This window comes from Exophiala bonariae (assembly GCF_035927105.1).
Source record: "Exophiala bonariae strain CCFEE 5792 chromosome Unknown scaffold_3, whole genome shotgun sequence".
NCBI lineage: Eukaryota > Fungi > Ascomycota > Eurotiomycetes > Chaetothyriales > Herpotrichiellaceae > Exophiala > Exophiala bonariae.
In genome coordinates, this window is record NW_027042478.1 from 453,070 (window position 1) to 473,372 (window position 20,303).

Consider the following 20,303-nt stretch of genomic DNA (forward strand, 5'->3'; position numbering starts at 1 on the left):
CGCACATGTCTGCATCGACATCCCCTTTGCATCTTTCACCGAGAACCAAGATGTAATCCGTGCATTACCCGAGCCCGACTCAGTGCAGAAGATTTGGCCAGAGACTTCCGCTTGACAGCCAATGTGTAATGATATGGAGACGTGGCAGTCAGAGATGACCTAGCGCATGGCGAACAGGGTAGATTTGTCGATGAGTCATGAAGACCAACACGAACTTGAAGCATTCCCAGCAAGCGACTGGCGTTTTATGACTTTGCGGGGAGTGGGAATTTGCTCCTCCAGACCTTGCACTTAGAGAACAAAGACAAAATACAATAAACGTGGAAATACAATAAACGTGGGCATGCAATATTCGTGTGAAAGAAGTCTGTCAGACTTTTGACTCTCGATCCCCCATAGACGAGAGTAGCAGCCAGCAGTGCATCACGTCGAGATCACGGTACCAATACTTTTCAAATGTTTTTCCGTATTTCATTTATCGAGGAAGGAAAAGACCTAGCTAAACACCAACTTCATGGGGGAATAGGGTGAGATTCCAGTTCCCCCAAAACCTCCCAAAAGAAAAATAACCACACTGCATAATAGCAAACTCGACACTTTCCAGTGCTGAGAAAGTCAGACGAATAAAGGTATAAGCGAGAGCATGTTTTCAATAACATTCACTTTTCCTCCCTTGTCCTCCCCTCTGCAAGGTCCATGGAGATGTGGGTTGAACGTATTCCCTCCGTCAGTTGCGTGTTCCGTTCTCCTCCACCGCTTCTTTTTGATCATGTACCCGACCACTCCGTTCAGAAAGACCGTTGCATTTCAAATGTGAGGACTCCGGGACCCTGATAGGAGATGAGTCGTGATTCGAGCACCTTTGAAAAATACAGAATGATTGTTTGTTGGAACGATTGACATCATTTGCTCAATACGTTGAAATGTTACAGGTATAGACAGTTTGGGCTGGTTTTGCCACCTGGGTGTTTGTGGAATCGCATGGGTTTATACTGTTGCACTTGCGCCTGCTGTCGTGGTTACCTTTTCGATTTCAATCTTTGGCATCGTTGATGCAGATCCCAAATCAGTTGCCTTAGCACGAGGGTCTGGAAGATAATTAGTCAATTGCTCATCACCTGTGATAAGATACTGCATACTTTTGCGGGTATAGTCTTTGATGGCAGACTTGATAGCATCCTCAGCAAGCATCGAGCAATGGAGCTTAACCGGGGGGAGACAGAGCTCCTTGGCTATCTGCGTATTTTTGATCTTTCCGGCTTGCTCGAGAGTCATGCCGCGTACCAATTCCGTCAAATACGATGACGATGCAATTGCCGATCCGCAGCCGAAAGTCTTGAACTTCACATCTGCGATGGTCTGGTTGTTGGGGTCGACTTTGATCTGGAGCTTCATGACATCACCACAGGCTGGGGCGCCGACAAGACCTACATACAACATTGATAATCAGTATTCATCGTCAAGGAACAATCGGGTCGTCAGCGGTGGAGTGCGCGGCCTTCGGCTTCGGGGATAATAGAGAGACAAACCGGTTCCGACGTCGGAGTCGTTTTTATTCATGCTTCCGACATTTCTAGGTTTTGAATAGTGGTCCAAAACCTTCTCATGATATGATCTTCGTTGTGATGGTTGTGTGGCAGCAGGCCTTAAAAGTGGTGATGCGAGTGAAGGGCGGACGGAGGGTTGGACCGATGTGGTGATAATGCGCGGAACGCTTAGAAGAGCTCTCCGAGACATCATGTTTGATATATGTGGATGTGTATGATGGATTTTATGGCGATTCAAGAGTACTCAGGAGAATGACAAAATTGTAGGTGGGTGTAGAGTGTTGGATAGGTGGGAGGGAATGAGTAATTGCAGTCTGTTTGATAAAGTGAATGATTGACGACAGAAGGCGAACTGCAAGGCAAAATATTTGGGCAAGTCGAGCGAGGAGGGGATTATGATCTGGCGCTAACCTCTTTGAGTGATAGTGCCAAGATTCTAGAAGTATGACGTTTTGGGTTTCACGGGTGTCTTGCCGCGGTATATTCTTTCCACTTTAGGCGCGTCTTTGCAGAGACGCGTTTGATCTCTCACTCCAATATCACCGTCGATCTTGGTTTTACTCAAAGATTGAATCTACTTTTCCACCTTGCCGCCGCTCAACGGCTATCTTGAGAATGCCTTTTCCGTCCAAAAAGAGAAAGTCCTCAAACCAGACTCACGACGACAGTGACATTGACGACGCTCCTGCTAAACGCGGAAAGGCTTCGTCTGGAACCTCGTTCAAGCCTTCTTCTCAGCCTCTCGTCGACTCAGACGGGAATCCATATTGGGAAATCTCGAAAGCTAGACGTGTCACTTTGTCCGATTTTAAAGGCAGGCAATTGATTGGTATCCGTGAGTACTACCAAAAGGATGATGAATGGCTACCCGGCAAGAAGGTGAGTGCTAACAAGTCACTTTGCTCGAGGAGCATTGTTGACAAGCCTCACAGGGAATCTCAATGAGTCTTGAACAATATTCGGCCTTGATGGACATTCTACCTCAGATTGAAAATGCTTTGAAGGATAGGGGCGAAGATGTTTCTCGGCCCAAATATGGCAAACAACAAACACCAGACGTCCAAGATGACCAAGATGACCATGAGGACGAAGACCAGTCTCTACTCAAGAAGTCAAACATCGAAGCAACGAGTGACGAAGATGAGTGATACTTTGAGGAAACCCTTACTATCATAAAAGACTCAGACTTTGATCCATGGGTCTCTTGTCTTATTTCGCTCAACTTATCTCCTCTCATCCGCTTGATTTTGCCGTCGGTTTCATTTGCTTGAGCCTGCCGCCCATCGAATGACTTCTTGGGATTACCATGAGACAAGGAATGAGTAAATGGATGGTTTCAAGGTTCTCTTAGACCTTAGGGATTGGGAGCCCGCCATGTACACCTGGCTATAGGTGACAGGGCATCTTTGGGGCGGCGGTGCACCATCACAGTCTTAACAACTACTCCCGTAATTGCTTGTAAACGACAGCATTGAAAAGAAAATCCTTACACATGTCCGGAATGTATTTTCCACAAATTCGAATAGGAGAGTGTCAAGAACATGGAAGTTTGAGAATCCACTGAACTTGTCAATAGCGTCTCCAAGGGCCAGTCCTTGATGCCAAGATCAGCACAGCCAAGGAAGTGGTCCACTTGCTTCAGGACATCAAAAAATGCCTATTGGAAAGGACCTAAAGTGGAGACTCTCGATCAACAGCAACCAGTGATAGCGGATGAGATGTGTGAAGCAATGGCATTGCTACACTTCCAGAACCTTCAACCAAGCGCAAACAGTCAGGGACAGAAAGAATGGCCACAACCTTCGCTCAAAATACGTCCGAACCCCCAACTCTACAACAAGTCTTTCATAACCATCAGCCAAAGAATCCATCTTTACTCTTGATGGAGGCCATCCACCGAAAGATAGAGAGCGAACGGCCTCCAGATGTAATCTATGCACAGCGCACAACACGTCCCCGTCATTCGTTTAATAGCACATCCAAGATAAACCGATCTCACATTTTGGTTAACTTGCCACCGGGCTGTTCATTGAGATGCAGGTCGTCGACCTCGAGAAGAAACGAAGACAGACAACCAGCTTGCTGTGTCAACCTTACATTTCCCCAAGCCTGCAAATGGTCGTTGTCAAAATCCAGATGGCCATTGAGAGCGTGATCGCATGGAAGAAGGGCTTCTCCAACTGGCGTAGTGCTGCGCCTAGAAGTCATATGGTACTTGATGCGACTCTTTTCGGTGGTATGGAGCAGTCGTTGCCTCAAAATATTCCGAGCAGCAGTCTTGATCTTCTTCAAATCTCTCCTGAGCTCCGCTCGCTTTGGTCTAGGCATATCTGGCGTTTCACGAGCTTGTAGTTCATGATAGGATGATGTGAGTAAGGCATCTGCACGCTCGAGTATACTTCGGTAATCGTCGAGGTATCGGTCGGCGATCTTCTCGTCGCTTTTGATATTTTCTCTCGATCTTTCTGCAATGTCCCTCAAACTCTTCTCGATACTTTCAGCCTCGTTGTTAAATGCATCGCTAATACTCCGAATAATTGTGGGAAATGTCATACTTCGATGAATTATACAACGACGCCTCAAAGCCCCTTGCTGATACTGCCGCAAGTCCCGAGACTGGAAACGTGAGACGAGTTTCAATCTGGCTGAAAGCGTGCTCAACGAAGAAGGGACCCGGAAAAGGCGCAAGTTCTACAAGCGCGATCCCAAAAAGGGCAGATGGGAAATTCACGAGCACTATGCACTCGCCATCTACCTTATTTAAGAAGGCACCGTCCATGATCTCAATGGCGTATACTACCAGAAATATCTCATGTCAAACATGAACAGCATGTCCTGATCTGGTGCACTCTGGGATATGAAGTATACGGAATGGCATTATCTAGTGTAGCCAAGAGGGTTAGAGAGAGAAATATATATAGAGGTATATGCTCAGGAGCGGCGAAGCGCGCAGCAAATGCACTCACACACAGCGATGCAAAGAAGTGGAAATCTTTGTCGACATCGACCACGGATTCGGCGGGTACAAGCACAGCCCCTGTGGAACTCGGAGCTGAGGATCTGGGGTGGTTTCGATCACTACGTACGCAGGAAGAGTCTGACCACCCCATCTTCGAACAATCAGCTCAACAAGATCGGGACGCTTCTCAATGAACCCAATGATAAGGTCATATTCGTTCACCGCCCTGCAATCTGCGAATTCACAAAGGCCGAGCATGAATTTTACCATGGACTCGCTGACATTCATACCAAAAGAAAATCCCGGCATGATCCCAAGACCGACCGGCCTAGCTGGAGTTGGAGACACTACCGCATGCTTCTCCTACTCTTCACATTGATTTACCATATCGAGAAAAAGTCAAAGGCATTCGAGACAGGCAAACTCCTTAAGAAAAACAATCTGCTTAGTACTATGCTTGGGTGGTATTGTGCTGTTAACAAGACACTCAAAGTTCCTGATGGGGATGATGTGGAGGCAAGTTGGTATACTTCGGTGCTCCAAAGATACGCGCTCTTATGAAATTCATCCGACAATTTGTCCTGAGCGACCAGAAAAAATGGGTCATCTTTACTTCTCTCCCTGCCCGGCAAGTGCTCCTATATGCAATACTCCAAGCCCTCAATCCCCTGAACTATCTACGGCGCGCATCTAAATGCGACGGAAAAAAGCAACCTATAAGCCAGGTTCAATAGCGGAAAAGAGCCAATGGTGCGTATTGGTTCCTACGCAGTGTCTTCGTGTGGACTCAATCTACAACGCAGCTGCCATTGGGGGGCATTCTTGGACCCACCACCTTCGAAATCGATTGGTGAGCAATCTGGCGCACGCATCCACCGCGTCGATCAGACTGAGACAGTGGAACTTGTCACGTCTTCTACTAAGGGCTCGTTCAACGACCGTCAGTACTTTTCAAATATAAACAAAGCAGTTCCAGATCTCCTGGCATTTCTGAGTAGAAATGTATTCAGGACTGAAATTCAAACTACCACGGACATCGACGGTGAACTATAACCCGAGCTAGGAGAATCGGTCAAGTGGGGAGTCTCATCCAAGCCGATGACCCTAGGCTTCCTGTGGATCATGATCTGAAGCGACTAACGGATTTGATCTGGTCGAACAAATTCTTGCCAATCAAATGGGCACGCCTCTAGAGGTGAATAAGATCGACGGATTTGGAGACATTCCAGATATTGATATGGAAACTTGGGCGGGTTTCGGTGATATTTGAGGCTGCGGGAGGGACTTCCCAGCACTCTATGCACACCTGTTACACAGCGACATTGGATTGTGCTCACATCTCGAGTTTTGATTTTCACTCTGTGGCTGGTCCACTCGCGAGTTTACACCACGTCTATTCTTTGCGATTTCCCCTTACAACAAAAACAGAAATACCATCAGGACACCAAGAAAAAGGCTTCCATTTGAGTACGGGTGGTTTTTGCACAACATGAAATTGAAAAGGGAGGTCAGCTACAACGATGAATTTCCCTTCTGGCTCTCTCTATTGAGGTCACCAATGATGAACTCGCTGATATGCGGTCCGAGGTCATTAATTCCCTTGTCAATAGAAACAATGCCGTCTTCACCGAGACCACAGCTACCCTGTTCGCGGAGCTCTTCTTTGGTCAAGTGTTCAACGCGAAGCCCGCCAAGCGACTCGCTGATATGGTGAAGTCCGCAAAGGCAGAGAAAGAAGGAGCGCAAATCAAAGTTGTCATCGCTGCACGTCAGGCGTTAAAGTAAAGAAGCCTCACAAAGAAATCTGGAGACTTCTTTGAAATCTGGAGTATTGTGGAGGAGAGCAATATCCGTATCACACCAAAAGGACATCAACAAAGACAACATCAACAGAATTTTCTATCAGTGTGAATAGCATCGCCGCCAAATTCTCAAATTCAATCATATGGGTATCGGATGGCTCGTGGGCAATATGGCAACGAGGGGCAACCGCGCGAAGCAATCGCAAGAAGAAGAAGAAGAAGAAGAAGAAGAAGAAGAAGAAGAAGAAGAAGAAGAAGAAGAAGATGACGACGACGACGACCTTATATACGTTGGTATTGGAGAAAAGGGCTTCTATTTAGATATTTGACTCCTCCTCGGTCCGGTTTCGTCAAAAGTAATCTAGAAAGCAAGTATCGCGTCTGCACCGAGACAAAAAGATAGTAAATAACAATTTTTCTGCCCAATACTAAGTGGAACAGCGTTCTAAGAGTCCTTCCTGATCCATAACTTGTAGTATAGTGAGCTATCTACAGGAAACACTTGGAGACACCTCGTTGCCATAGCATTTCCCAACCACGGCGGTCCTTGTTTGTCACCATCCTTGATACGGTGATGGTGATGGTGATGGTGAAGAAAAGTTGCAACAAACCACTTGAAATCCTCCAGTGAATAACGAGCAACATTTGCCCAGCCCTCGAGAGCCTGTGTGCTTGGTGAAATCCGTAGAGAATTCCAAAGAATATCGCGACTTATACTGGGGGGCCTCCTTGTACCTAACAAGTACTCTGTCGACCGAGTACAGTCCTGTATCTGCTTAGCATCACCTCCTAACCGTCTAAGGATCCCAAAATTTTCAAGAGCTGCTCTCCCACTCCGCCAGTCGAGATCCCAAGCTGCCCTTTTTCCAATGCTTCTCAGGATCTTCTCGGACCGTGATCTTGCCTTGCTCTCCGGGTCTTCCATACCCACCACCTCCAGGAGTCAGGACAATAATTCTCTCCCCAGGACTCATGGCTGCAGTGTTTTTCCCTCCGAGACTACAGGTCGTCAGCCAACTTCTTCGGAGTGTACAATGAGTGCAGGAGTTGAGGGCCCCCGATAATCGGGCGAACTCTCGCGGATATCAGAAACAACGCGAAGACATACCTGATATATTTCTCTTCAAACTCCTCTCCTTCCCCAATCTCTCGTTGTTTTCCTTCATTCTCACCACCCAGGCCCTTTTTCTTGGCTTTCTTAATTTTCCTGACCCAGATATTCTTACCGCATTGTGCATCACCACCGCCGTGCAGGCCATAAGGCCTGTAGGTCCGGCGTTCGCTCAAGATGCTGACTTGCATCGGAACTCGAAACTCAATATCTCGAATAACGCCATCGCCTCCTTTGTTCGCTCCTAGTCCGCCGCTGCCTTTCCGAATGCCAAACTGGCGCAGAATGACAGGATATCTCCTTTCAAACACCTCGATGTCCGTTGATTTTGTGTTAGTGCTGTGGACTTGAACGCCTGAGGTGCCATTCCAGCTCGGTCCAGCTCCTGAGCCACCACAGATAGTCTCGTAATACCCAAGGCTGCCCTTTTGTGGGTTTGCGACTCCTTTAAGGTTGCCTCCAAATCCAAAGGTGAGGTTGTTGCAATCTCCTTGACTTGCAGCACAAGCCTCGAAACATTTGAAGACCACATCGGTCACACGTTGACTGGTCAGTACATTTCCACCGACCACTGCTGCTGTTTCACTTGGACTTAGTAGACTTCCAGGTGGAATGCGCACATCGATGGGCTTCAAACAGCCTTGGTTCAGTGGGATATCCTCGTCGATCAGACAGCGAAGGCAGTAAAGGATCATAGAGTATGTCACGGCCTCAGGTGCGTTGATGTTGCCATACACTTCAGGCCCTGTGCCTTCGAAGTCAAATACGGCTTCTCCCTTTTCGGCATCAATAGTCACTCGTAGACAGATAGGAGATCCATCGTCCATGTAATCGATGGCCTCCAAATGCTTGCCTTCAAATTTCTTGTTGACTTTCTTCAATAGGTCTCGCACGCTTCTTTCTGCGTTATCTTGAATGCCCACCATGTAGAATTGCACAACATCTTCTCCGTAGTCTTGTATAAGAGTGCTGATAAGGTTGATTCCTTTCTGATTTGCCGCGATCTGGGCTTTCAGATCGTTGATGTTATCTGCAAGATTGCGTGTCCCACTGCACTCTGGATATTCCGCTGGGTCTTCGTAAAGTATCTTTGTGATGCGTTCTTCGTCAAAGTTACCTTTGGACACCAATTTCTCAGACTTGATCACCGCCCCCTCCTGGTACAACTCTCTCGAATGAGGCGGCATTGAACCTGGAAGGATACCTCCGATATCCGCGTGGTGTGCGCGACTAGCCACATAGAAAACGATTTCCCCGCTTGAAGAAAAAGCCGGCGTGACCACGGTGATATCAGGCAAGTGAGTTCCACCATACTCTGGGTGATTTGAAACTATCACATCGCCTTTCTCCAGTTTTCCTTGCCATATTCTGGCCTGGGTCCTAACGCAAGTGGACATGGACCCCAGGTGGACTGGCAGATGCGGAGCATTGGCGACGAGGTCACCCTTGCTGTCGAACAAAGCACAGCTGAAATCTAATCGCTCCTTCACATTGGTGCTCACTGATGTCTTTTGTAGCGCCCGACCCATTTGTTCTGCAATCGCCATGAACCTGTGACCAAATATCGAGAGCAAGATGGGATCCACCTCCTTCGTGTCGGCTTTCTTCGCAACACCTTCGTCGCCAATGTTAATGACCACATGTGTCTCAATGACCAACGCCGTTGCATCTGGTGTGACCACAATAGTCTGGGTACCATCCGCGATGATCGCTGGGCCGGAGATTTTCGTACCTACTTCAAGGTCTTCCAACTTATATATTTTGGTCTCTTGGCGTCCGCCCTCAAAATACACCTCTGAGGTCTTATAGGCCTTGTCCTTAGCAACCTGTATAGGCTTGATCTCCTTTAATTGCTGGTCTGGTGTTTTTGACATACCACGGAAGGCTTTACCAATACCTCGTACCCGTACATCATCAACAATGATATCCCGGTTCGGCAGCGTAAAGCCGAACTCCTGTTCGTGTTGCCGGATGAAGGCCTTACCGAAAGCGAATTCATCGCCTTCATACAGATGCTTAGACTCCTCTGCTGACGGCTTGATAACCATTAGTGCAGATTCGGTACCGCGGTAGCGCATGTTCAAGTACTCTTCGTACTCAATAGAGTCATTGTCAAAGCCTTGCTCTTGAAGGCGTTTGCGTGATCGTTGCTTCAACTCCTCTAGCTTCGAGTGCAGGCCGTCACGTTTCCCACCCGAGAGATCCCACACGTGGGATTCCGGAACCTGCGACTCGTCCACGACGTCTGCTAGGGCCATACCATAAGCAGAAAGAACTGAAGAATATCGGTGAATCAAGATCTGGCGGATGCCGAGTGACTGAGCAATTGCGACTGCATGTTGACCCCCAGCACCTCCGAAGGTTGCTAATCTGTGGAGGCTACTATCGTGGCCTTTTGCTTCTGTCAGAGAGCGAATTGGACGAGTCATGGTCTCATTTGCGATCTTGATGAAACCATAGGCGACCTCATCCGTAGACATGTTTTTATCCGTTTTGCGGTTGATTTCCTGGGTAAGTTCCTCAAAGAGCTTCGTGCTCACATCCAGATCAAGACCCTCATCTTCATTTTTACCAAAAATCTTGGGGAAGAAGTCGGGTAGAAGCCTTCCAAGCACAAGATTTGCGTCCGTCACGGTCAAAGGTCCCCCTTTGCGATAACATGCTGGTCCGGGATGAGCGCCTGCGGACTCAGGTCCAACCACGAACATGCCATTCCTGAAGAACAGTCGAGATCCACCACCAGCCGCGACTGTATTGATATCTAATTGGGGCGACTGGATTGTAACTCCCGCTGTCGTAGTCTCGAACACGTGCTCATATCGACCGGAGCCATATCTGCTGACATCTGTACTCGTACCACCCATGTCGAACCCAATCACAGGCGTCTTTGTCTCCGGATCGTAGGATGTCAAAGCATATCCGACGACACCCCCAGCTGGACCTGAGAGAATGGCACGCAGACCTGAGAATTTGTCGACATCGACCAAGCCGCCATCAGATTGCATAAATTCACAACGAGCAGCTTTCTTGTCACCTCCCTGTTCTTTCACACTCTCTGATCCGAGTCCGCCCTCGAATCCAGCCTGAAATCCTGAGATGTATTTCTTGATGGTCGGCGTAAGATACGCATCTGCGCAAGCTGAGGTCGCGCGGGGAACGAGCTTGATCATGGGCATGAGCACATGACTTAAGCTTACGTGCTCAAAGCCGATCTCTTCTGCCAGTCTACCAACCAATGCTTCATGCTCCGGGAATGTGTAGCCATGGACAAGACAAACAGCAACACTCCTGAACCCCTCATCATAAAGACTTTTCAACTGCTCTTTGACTTTGTCCTCCACTGGACGTTTCAAGATCCTGACTACCTCACCCGAAAGACCACGCACTAGCTCGTTGCTCTTGTAATCTTCATGGCTAGCCTCCACCTGGGTCTTGTTTCGCTCTGGATCCTCGGCATAATCCTCGAGCGTGACACGTTCATCAATCTCAATGACCTTCTGATATAACACATCCGATCTTCGGATAGCGAGGTCAAAAATCTTGGGCCGCGTTTGATTTCCGATCACGAGACAATCCTTGAATCCGGCGGTGACGACAAGCGCCATCTTCTCACCTTTGCGCTCCAGCAATGCGTTCGTCGCCACCGTCGTGCCCATCCGAATACTCTCGATCTTGCTCGTATCAAGTGCCTCGCTGCGCGGGATCTCTCGCCCAGTGAACTTGGACATCAGGCGCCGGATACCTTCCAGCGGGGCATCCGCATAATTCGAGGGGTCTTCTGAGAGCAGCTTGATGATAATATCATCCTCCATGCGTCCCGTACCAGGGTTTCCGACGCAATCAGTGAAGGTCCCTCCTCGCTATTTAATGTCTGTGTTAGAGACTCGTTGATCCTCTCCTCTCCACTCATGAATGAGGCATTTGAACACGAGTTGTTTGATTAAGCAGAACAGAAATGAAATTCAACGGCTGAACAGTGGATAAACTCACATCAATGGCAATCCGGATGCCCCTTTCACTACCACCTGCGTCCCCCATTATGCTCGACGGGTTCGGAAACAAGTTCGATGGATGACTGATGAGGACTCAAAGATTCCAGCTTTGATTCTCAAATTTAAAAAACAATCCTGACGCAAGTGCGAAATAAGTCAGAGATATAAATCCGATGATGGAGAAGCCCGCCTCGGCGATTTTGCTCCGGCAAGAGATATTCTGGGAACGATATTGATAGGGAAAATTCTCCTAGCAGCAATAATCAGAAGAGACCAAAGCTTACTCTGAAGTCCCAATATCACGGAACAAGGTTGTTTCTCTTCAGCGAGAAACAGACTCGTGAAATATCATATCAATATAAAATGCTTCCCTGCACTGGGCGCCACCGATTACTTATTGCGTCGTTCGATATCGATTTCTACCTAAAGAGGCAATTCTACGTCTGTGGAATAACTCTATATCGGGTCACGCTTCCGAATGTCTTCGTGCAGCAGATAAAGCCATTGTGATCCTCTCGATTGAGACTTCCCATAAAATGACATGAACGAACTGGATCTTGACCCTTCACACTTGGTTGTTGCTGTGTAGACTCTCAAGCAGCAATTGAAGAAGGTAATCGTCTGGTGAATACTTAGCGGAAGCAGTCTACTATGGCGTCATTCGAACGAGCTACCTGACATTTGGTCAGTGGGTAACCGCCATGATCATAACGTGGTTTGAACCCTAACAGCTCCATTTTCTATGAAAGGTCTTGAGGCATCTGGACTATCCCGGCATTTCTCACCAAAGAACTCATTGATGTTGGTTCATTTACGAGTATGATGGGAACATGCCACCATATTGACGCTTAAAATAATCTTGGCTGTGTCAATCCTGAAGTTTTGGACCGAAGATGGAATGGTTGTGAGTGGTACAGCATTCTCTCTTACAACAGCTCTTGCAGATACGAGGGTTCTTTGGCTTTTGGACCCCATAAGCTTTGGTGCCATAGAAACCTACTCAGGCCTGGTACAGTCTGCGCGATGCCAATGATGCCAAGGTCAAACCAAGACCCGATATCAGCCCATGAAGGTTGATTAGCCAATCTCTTCCCAAGCAGATCCGTTGGCAAGAGCTTGGACACTCGTGCAAGCCAACTCATCTACTCCTAGCCACTTTGCCGGGTTTACTATCCCTCGGGGAGACCCATATACAATACTTGATATATCTACAGGTCACAGTGATTTGTATGATATGCAAGGAAGGAGTGCAATCCGGATGATCTACAAACATGAGAACAGGGTTCACGGTTGGTGGCTTCCAGGGTGACAAGATCTCCGACAATAATGTCTGGGTGAAGACGCCTTGAGGCCAGCAGCTCGTGTTGCGAGGACAAACACGAGGCGAAAGCAGCTCCGATACGAAGACAGCATGTACGCCCGACAAGATACTGTGCTGTGCATCAGCAGCTTAAGATCCTCATCGGGCCCAGGCGAAGCCAGTCACCCAGTTAGTCGAGTATTGAACAGTGCATACTCGTTCTTCAACTTTTGCATACCCAGCCATGATTTCGGACACTCTGATACTATCGCTTCTGTTGGCTATCTTTACGGTCACTATGGCATTTGATGGCGCGTCTCACCACGCACATCAATCTTTCATGGACCCCCTCATCGGTGCTCCCGGGACCACAGCGAAACCATCTCTCCACCATGACCTCCTCCGACGAGACTCTGGACAGATTCTGATGGCTCCAGATTACACTTGTGGCTACATTGACGGCCGAGCTGGTGAGTATCTTCACTCTGCAAGCTCATCACCCTATGTTTATCTCTTCTTCAGGCGCCCTTGTCACTTGTGAGAATTACGGAAATTGTGCTGTTTCCAGCGGAGCAATTGGATGTTGTCCTGGCGGCCTCGAGGCGAAGTGCGAATGGCAGCAGATCTGTATCGATTTCGTTGGCTTTTACACCTCCTCTTTATGTCCACAAGGTTGCATAATGGATCCCAACACAGTGAAATGGTATGCCAGTCTTCACTCAGCTTTTACAAAAGTCCACTAATTCTCTATAGCACAAATCAGGGTTGGCCCTATTGTGTTCCACACACCTTCCCCGATCTATCTGCAATCTACTATACTTGCGAAGACTCAGTCATCGCTACACTCGCGGTTAGCACGAATCCCAATGGCCAAGTCCCTGCACGCGTATGGAATACACTGCTTGACAATGCCTTGTCCTCAGGCGCATCGGCCTCTGCTAGTGCGGGTATCACTACATCAGCGCAGACTCAATCAACTGCGTCAAGAGGAAGCACTGGGACCACGTCAGCGTCGCCGACATCAACGACATCAAGCGTTGTTCAAAGTATAACAGAAGGGACCCTTTCGCGGAACACCATCATTGGCATCGCTGTAGGAGGATTTGCAATCATATGTGCAGTGATTGGTTCCGGAATCTGGTGGTGCATGCGTCGTCGTCGAAGGGCACACCAAGCCAGCTACCGTCCACCACAAGGGTCCTATCACTATGGAGCCCCTCCCCCCATGCCACCACCCTCATTTGTTCCTCCACCTTACCCACATCCTGGCTCGGTGCCGAAGCCCTTTGACGGCCGTCCAAATCCAGGATACGGAGCCGGTGGACCGACGGGCCAGGCCCATTCGCACGTCAATTACCATGCCACCAGCCCAGTCTCACCCGTGGGCTCGCCGCCGCCTCCTCCATCGCGATACGAGCTGACCTCTCAGACCTCAATGTCGGTTCCGACGTCGAGGTCCGAGCTCAGTTCGACACCAGGTGCACCCCGTACCTATGCCGAGTTACCTGCAGCGAGGGAGCTTAGATAGACCGATTACCTGACCTGACGACGTCCAGGGATCTGTATACCAAGATGGTTTCAAATGGTTTAGGATTCGTGGATGGATTGACGGGTTCATAAAAAAGACCTATGGACTCGATTTGTTGGGCGTCTTTCAGTAAGAATAAGTCCTCCCGCTGCATGAGCATAGCACATAGCAGACTATGATACGATGATATGTGAAGCCAGTACGGATATGATTCGAAGGAAATTCTATGATTTTGTACACTCATCCCTTCTCTGTTGCCACCCTGCCTGCCTGCTCCCTTACTGGACGATGCGGAGCAGTATGTCGCCGACCAAGAGAGATGGCAAGCATGTTTCCTCGATTGTCGACTATGTTGGTGTTGAGGTTGTTCATCAGGAGCACGTTGATGCTGCGCTGGAACTTTAGCTCAGGAGTGTCGAGAAATTAATGGATATGATTGACCGATATTTCTAGTTCAATTAGCAAGCAGCAAGAATAACCGAGAATGAGTCCAGAAACTCATTGATTGGTATTTGTTGCTTGTTCACTGTGCTACAATAAAATATTCCGCGAGTCGCTATGATATCCCACGTTCTCTATAAAGGACCATACTGTATGATGGCGAGAAACGAGCAAATATCATATGAATGGTTGAATCATGGTACCATTAAAGCCTAGCACTGGCTGAGGAAGCCCGAATTGTGGCCGTTCACTAATATTGCCTGTCCAATACCGCATGGCGTCATCTATCGGATCTTAAAGAGCTATCTACCTGTTGCACCAAATGGGGACCGGCGTCGAGAATTACGCCAATTCAATCAAATGATTGCTCAATCAATAGTGATAGTAGAAGGAAGGAAATTCGTTACTCGCTGTAAATCTCTCGATCATGATTTTTCTGGATTCGTATCCTTATTCCCCGATGGTCGTCGTTCACCCCCTTTCGTTATGCAGTGCTTGATAATCCAAGGGTGACGCATAACATCATCCAAAGGAATTCTCTTCTCGGGGTCGAGAGTCAACAACTGAGAAATAGTTAGCGTCGGCCTGAAGCAAAAGAAGGAATTAAACATACTCTATGTATCAGGTCCTTGGCTTCTGAGCTGACAAAACTGGGGACCGTCATTTCTCCCCTGGCTATTCTTCTCTGAGTCATGACAGGAGTGTCTTCGAATGGTGCCTCTCCAACTAAGAACTCATATGTGAGAACACCCAAACTCCAAAGGTCCACCTTCTCAGTGTAAAAGTTGTCTGAGGTACCCGGCTTGAGCATCTCAGGGGGAAGGTAATCCAGTGTACCACACATGGTTTTCCGGCGGTTGTTAGGAGCATGTACAGACCAGCCGAAGTCCGAGATCTTGATCTCGCCGTGAATTCCGACGAGAATGTTTTCAGGCTTGATATCACGATGCATAACGTGCTTCTTGTGTAGGTATTTGAGAGCAGCAGCCATTTGGGCGATATATTGGGCGGCTTTCCATTCGGGGAAACGATTCTCCTTTCGAAGATGTTTGTATAGCTCTCCTTTTCCGGCAAACTCGAGGATTAAAAAGACACGCTTACTATCATGGAAATGACCGAAAAGTCTCAAGATATTGGGATGCCTCAAGTTTGACTGAATTTCGATCTCGCGACGAACTTGCTTCTCGACTTTTCCTTGCTGTAGTTCAGATTTGTGAAGCACCTTCAGAGCACAAACAAAGCCCGAAGATCTTTCTCTGGCAAGATAGACACGGCCAAATTTCCCTTTGCCCAAGGGCTTTCCAATCTCGAACATGCCTAGATGGAAGTTTTTGGGGGCTTGTGGCTGGTCGAAGAAGTTGGTGGAACTCGAGTGCCGTTGTTGGGAGTCATCGCTTTCATCTGATGTACGAGAGAATTGTGCAGGCTTTCTAAGAGGTGATGGAGGGAGGGTCGGCACAGTTGAAATGGTGGTTGTTGTGATAACTTGGCCGGCATTCTGTCTAGATTCATTCGAGGCTTGCAGAGCGTACTTGACGAGATTCGCGCGGGACTGGTTGGAGGGGAGAGTCGCTATCGTTCCCTGGTTTGCAGCCTTTGAGGGCAATGTGAGTAAATTGCGATGACTGTAGTGAATTGCAAGGCGACTTACCTTTGATTTCAGAAGCGTGGAGGGAGGTGCATCGTTTTCGTCGTTGACAGAGAGGTGCTCAAAGCGAGCCTCAAGAGTTTTAGAAGCCATGGGCGGAGAAGCGACGGAGGATGATGGCGACCGAGGGTGATGAACTATTGTCGATGTCGAAGATCAATGTATTGACTCAAAATGTGTAATTCAAATTGAAGTTCAAGTCATGATGAAGTGGAAGGTGTAGGCGTTGTGAGTGGCTGCCACAATAAAGTGCTGTCGGCCGGGCAACCGATCAACCGATCGTTCTTTCCCCAATTCGAACTGCCTGGGAGCGCACCTGCTTTCTGAAGCATCCCCCGCATTATCTAATCGGATGTCCTGCGAAGTTCCTCTTGTTTGAATGATTCTACATGATCCCTTCTCACCTTCATGTCAACCTCGTCCGACACTGTACGAAACGACTATTGGACTTGAAACAGTTGCTCTTACCACAGGATTGTCCCTAACTCAGCTCAACTCGTGGTTCTGTCCTTCACTACCCACCCAAACATTGAGTGAGCACTTCACCCACCATGGCAACTAACGGCCATGCATCTCGTACTAGCGACAATCTCGACACCAGCTTTCCCGCTCCTTCTGCTCACGCACCTCGAGTCTTCTCGGTGGAAGGTTTCCGTGTGACGACGCAAAAACTCCCCATTCTAAAAGCCGGGCCCATCGAGGAGATGACTTCCAAGCTCGGGATTGCCCCGCCAGAAATGATCTTCGGCGACAATTTGGTAGCCATTGAACATCCTGCTTCCAATTGGGGGATCAAATTTGATGCCTTTGGCGCTCTAGATCGTGTGGATAAGACGGGTGAGAAGAGATTGAAAGTGGCATATTCCAAAGAATGGCATCAGAGTCGGGAAGACACTCATGATATCAAAGAGGTCATCAAACCATTTGACTGGTCGTACACCACTGACTACAAAGGTGATCTCGCCCCTGGCTCTCCCGAATTCACCACTTCCTCAGATCCTATTCCTCTAGAGCTTTTGAAGAAACCAGATCCCATCTTGTTCTTCGATGATGTTATCCTCTACGAAGACGAACTCGCTGATAATGGCATCGCAATGATTTCATGCAAGATTCGCGTCATGCCAGCACGCTTGCTCTTATTGTGTCGCTTTTTCATGAGGTTGGACAATGTCCTTCTGCGACTTCGAGACACCAGGATATACATTGATTTTGGGAGGAAAGAGATCATTCGAGAGTATGTGGAAAAGGAGCAAGCATATGACACGGTCCGAGAAGATCTAGCAGGCCGTAGGGACGATGTGACTGCGGTGCTGAGAGACTCCAATCAAATGGCCGAACTTCTACCAATTGTCAACAAAACCCTCGAAAGCGTGCAGCTGGGCAAGTGAAGCATGGATATCACAAGGATAATCGCCTCCTCTTCCATACAAGCCCCATCGTTGAGCTACGAACCTGAATGATCGCCACTATCAAGATCATCTAACCGGAGCATCTAACCGGAGCATCTCTCAACGACTGAAATCACAGGCATCTCAGAAGGATTCGAAACAGCACTCTCTCGATGTTGCCGTTTTTCAGACAGTGCACGCACCATTGACGAGATTGCCACTAAACGTTGGCGTGGCTGTGCCGGCTTAATGGGAATGCACGTGACGATGACGCGTCTCCCAACGCGTCGAGGTTTGTCGGGATTCAAAAGACCGACCCTGCACAACGGACCTGAACTGGACAACTCGAAATGGGCCCTCCAGAATTGTTACTACGAAAGTATCTCCCAAGGTCAGGTTTACAGGCGCTACGTACCTGTAGCTGTGACCTACATAGGTAATCACGCCGACGTTCATAATGATCCGGGCATTCACGTCGCAGTGTTGACCCGGCACAATCATCCATCGTTTTGACCTATGCACCAAGCAGCATCATTGGAACGCATCGATAACCCGCACGATATGAGTACCTCCTGTTGTGTAGCCCAAATTAAAATCCTACTATGCTGCTTGAGCAGTGGCTGCTGGATTTTGGGCCCCAAAAAATAATAATAGGTATCCAAATATCCGTAAAAGGGTCTTATCAACCGATGCAATTTCCGTGTGTTCCAGAACAGGAGGAATGGCGTCCAAGGCTGACCAATTATCATCCACCCCAGGTCATCTACTTCTGAGACCATTTGAACCATTTTGAGCCACTTCCATTTTCCATCGGTTTAGCGAACCTGTCATCATGAAAATCTCCCTCATTCTTGATGCCAACCCCAACGCCCTCTCGCTAGGAAGTTCGGAAGGAACATGTTCTCAGCTGTGAGCCTATGGCATCGCCTCATCTACGAGGCACCGCATCCACTGCCGTCCTGAATCCGGGCTCTCTTTCCATACAATCTTATCCTCTTTACTGCAAAGGCGATATGCCATGCTACCGAGTAAAATACGGTAGGTTCTCGTGCAGCTTCTCCTCTCCTTCTCTCCTCCGCTGCACTGTGTATACCGATTTCGCTTCACCAAACATTGCGCGACTGCAGCCGCCTTCACCACTCGTGCCATGGGTGCCATCAATAGCTGCAGAGTCCTTTGGGCTTTGCTTTCCATTCTTTTACTATGCAGCGCGCAGTCGTCTGTGCCCGTCGCAACTCAACCTATTGTGTCGGCCGTAACCGTCACCTCTGTGATTCCTTCAGTGCAGACTGTCTACTCAGTTATCACGACGTCATCGACGGAGCCTGCTGCCCTCTCGATAGCGACCATCACCAGCATAATATCAGGACAGACAACGACCCTTCTGTCGACTTCGACAGGGGATGCCAACGCGCGACCAGTAATTATTCAAACAATTACGAGCACTCTACTATCGACAATCTCCGTCACCACAACCCAAGTTATACAAAGCACCATTGGCTTTACCACCATTCTCGAACCAGGAACCACCGAGTCTACAGTAAGTTTGACTGAAGGATGACTACTCAATTGGTCTTACTGACCTATCTATTATAGACAGATGTTCCTCCCGTTGGCACTGGTACAGCATCATCAATTACTGATGCCCTTCTTTCGACAATCGTTGGAGCGACTAGCCTAGCGTCCACGACCGAGATCCCTTCTGCTACAAGCTATAGCACCGACTTGGTTTCTGGAGGTTCGAGCACATCCACCACCGAACCTGCATCTGCGACCTCTGGAACAGTCTCTATATCTCAAAGTGATGGATCTGGTGGAGGCCTTTCTGCAGGAAGCAAAGCTGGTATTGCCATTGGGGTTATTCTCGGTGTGACCGCTCTTGTCGTTGGCGGTTTTCTACTTGGTCAACGATATACGCGAAGACGTGGTGCTGGGCCAGACCTGGCTGAAAGTCCGCCCCCCATGGAAAAGGACGCCTTCCGAGCTGGTCGTCCGTATGAGCTTACAGGTTCGAATCGATTACCGACTGAAATGTCTGTTGGCAAAATGCACCCGTACTCAATGACTACGGCTGAAACCATCAGTCCCGCCGAGTCTACGAGTGGCAGATCCTATGAAATGCCTGGAAGCAGTGTTTCTCCCTACTCTGAGCCTGCAGAGCTATCTGCACTGCCGCAACTTGATGATAAGGATCCGTCACCCATGTATGTTGGTGTACCTGCTCATATGAGTGGTAGCAAGCGGTGGAGTATGAAAGAGTATGAGAAAAAATTATAAAGCTATTATGCATTCTCAAACCCAACTTTGTTCCAGTTGCCGAAACACCTCGAGTTACAGGCAGCCTGCATCACTGCAGTATTATTGCCAACCTACACAGTCTCGGGGCAAATGATAGCAGAGTACTACTGGCACTGCCAACACGCACAGCTAAGGAGCATACAAAGTTCGGCTTATCGGTTTACTCACAGATTGTCATAGATGATAGCGATCTGATGTCTACCTCTCGGACAAGGATTGATACGGCCGAAGCAATTCTCCTTCAAGACCAACACACTCTCCTCTGGGAGACTTGGCCCATCATACACCA

General features: G+C 48.4%; 9 protein-coding genes across 9 annotated transcripts; 5 read left to right on the plus strand and 4 right to left on the minus strand.

The window, feature by feature from the left end:
• Positions 1–987: 987 nt before the first annotated feature.
• LTR84_007686 (uncharacterized protein) lies at positions 988–1,740 on the minus strand (the record flags this gene model as incomplete). Its single annotated transcript, XM_064851238.1, has 2 exons — positions 988–1,427; positions 1,530–1,740. The coding sequence occupies 2 exons, from the start codon at positions 1,738–1,740 to the stop codon at positions 988–990; spliced, it is 651 nt and encodes a 216-aa protein (XP_064710241.1).
• Positions 1,741–2,162: 422 nt separating this feature from the next.
• On the plus strand, positions 2,163–2,695 carry LTR84_007687 (uncharacterized protein; the record flags this gene model as incomplete). Its single annotated transcript, XM_064851239.1, has 2 exons — positions 2,163–2,426; positions 2,480–2,695. 2 exons carry the CDS (start codon positions 2,163–2,165, stop codon positions 2,693–2,695), a joined length of 480 nt encoding a protein of 159 aa, XP_064710242.1.
• An 847-nt stretch (positions 2,696–3,542) lies between these two features.
• LTR84_007688 (uncharacterized protein) lies at positions 3,543–4,100 on the minus strand (the record flags this gene model as incomplete). Its single annotated transcript, XM_064851240.1, has 1 exon — positions 3,543–4,100. The coding sequence occupies one exon, from the start codon at positions 4,098–4,100 to the stop codon at positions 3,543–3,545; it is 558 nt and encodes a 185-aa protein (XP_064710243.1).
• Positions 4,101–6,081: 1,981 nt separating this feature from the next.
• Positions 6,082–6,291, plus strand: LTR84_007689 (uncharacterized protein; the record flags this gene model as incomplete). The annotated part of the gene is made up of 2 exons (XM_064851241.1): positions 6,082–6,086; positions 6,117–6,291. The coding sequence occupies 2 exons, from the start codon at positions 6,082–6,084 to the stop codon at positions 6,289–6,291; spliced, it is 180 nt and encodes a 59-aa protein (XP_064710244.1).
• An 832-nt stretch (positions 6,292–7,123) lies between these two features.
• LTR84_007690 (uncharacterized protein) lies at positions 7,124–11,457 on the minus strand (the record flags this gene model as incomplete). Its single annotated transcript, XM_064851242.1, has 3 exons — positions 7,124–7,307; positions 7,417–11,279; positions 11,410–11,457. 3 exons carry the CDS (start codon positions 11,455–11,457, stop codon positions 7,124–7,126), a joined length of 4,095 nt encoding a protein of 1,364 aa, XP_064710245.1.
• Positions 11,458–13,051: 1,594 nt separating this feature from the next.
• Positions 13,052–14,239, plus strand: LTR84_007691 (uncharacterized protein; the record flags this gene model as incomplete). The annotated part of the gene is made up of 3 exons (XM_064851243.1): positions 13,052–13,181; positions 13,408–13,414; positions 13,465–14,239. 3 exons carry the CDS (start codon positions 13,052–13,054, stop codon positions 14,237–14,239), a joined length of 912 nt encoding a protein of 303 aa, XP_064710246.1.
• An 866-nt stretch (positions 14,240–15,105) lies between these two features.
• On the minus strand, positions 15,106–16,421 carry ARK1 (Serine/threonine-protein kinase ark1; the record flags this gene model as incomplete). Its single annotated transcript, XM_064851244.1, has 3 exons — positions 15,106–15,243; positions 15,294–16,274; positions 16,332–16,421. 3 exons carry the CDS (start codon positions 16,419–16,421, stop codon positions 15,106–15,108), a joined length of 1,209 nt encoding a protein of 402 aa, XP_064710247.1.
• A 458-nt stretch (positions 16,422–16,879) lies between these two features.
• Positions 16,880–17,716, plus strand: LTR84_007693 (uncharacterized protein; the record flags this gene model as incomplete). Its single annotated transcript, XM_064851245.1, has 1 exon — positions 16,880–17,716. One exon carries the CDS (start codon positions 16,880–16,882, stop codon positions 17,714–17,716), a length of 837 nt encoding a protein of 278 aa, XP_064710248.1.
• Positions 17,717–18,863: 1,147 nt separating this feature from the next.
• LTR84_007694 (uncharacterized protein) lies at positions 18,864–19,993 on the plus strand (the record flags this gene model as incomplete). The annotated part of the gene is made up of 2 exons (XM_064851246.1): positions 18,864–19,256; positions 19,313–19,993. 2 exons carry the CDS (start codon positions 18,864–18,866, stop codon positions 19,991–19,993), a joined length of 1,074 nt encoding a protein of 357 aa, XP_064710249.1.
• Between the last annotated feature and the right edge of the window lie 310 nt (positions 19,994–20,303).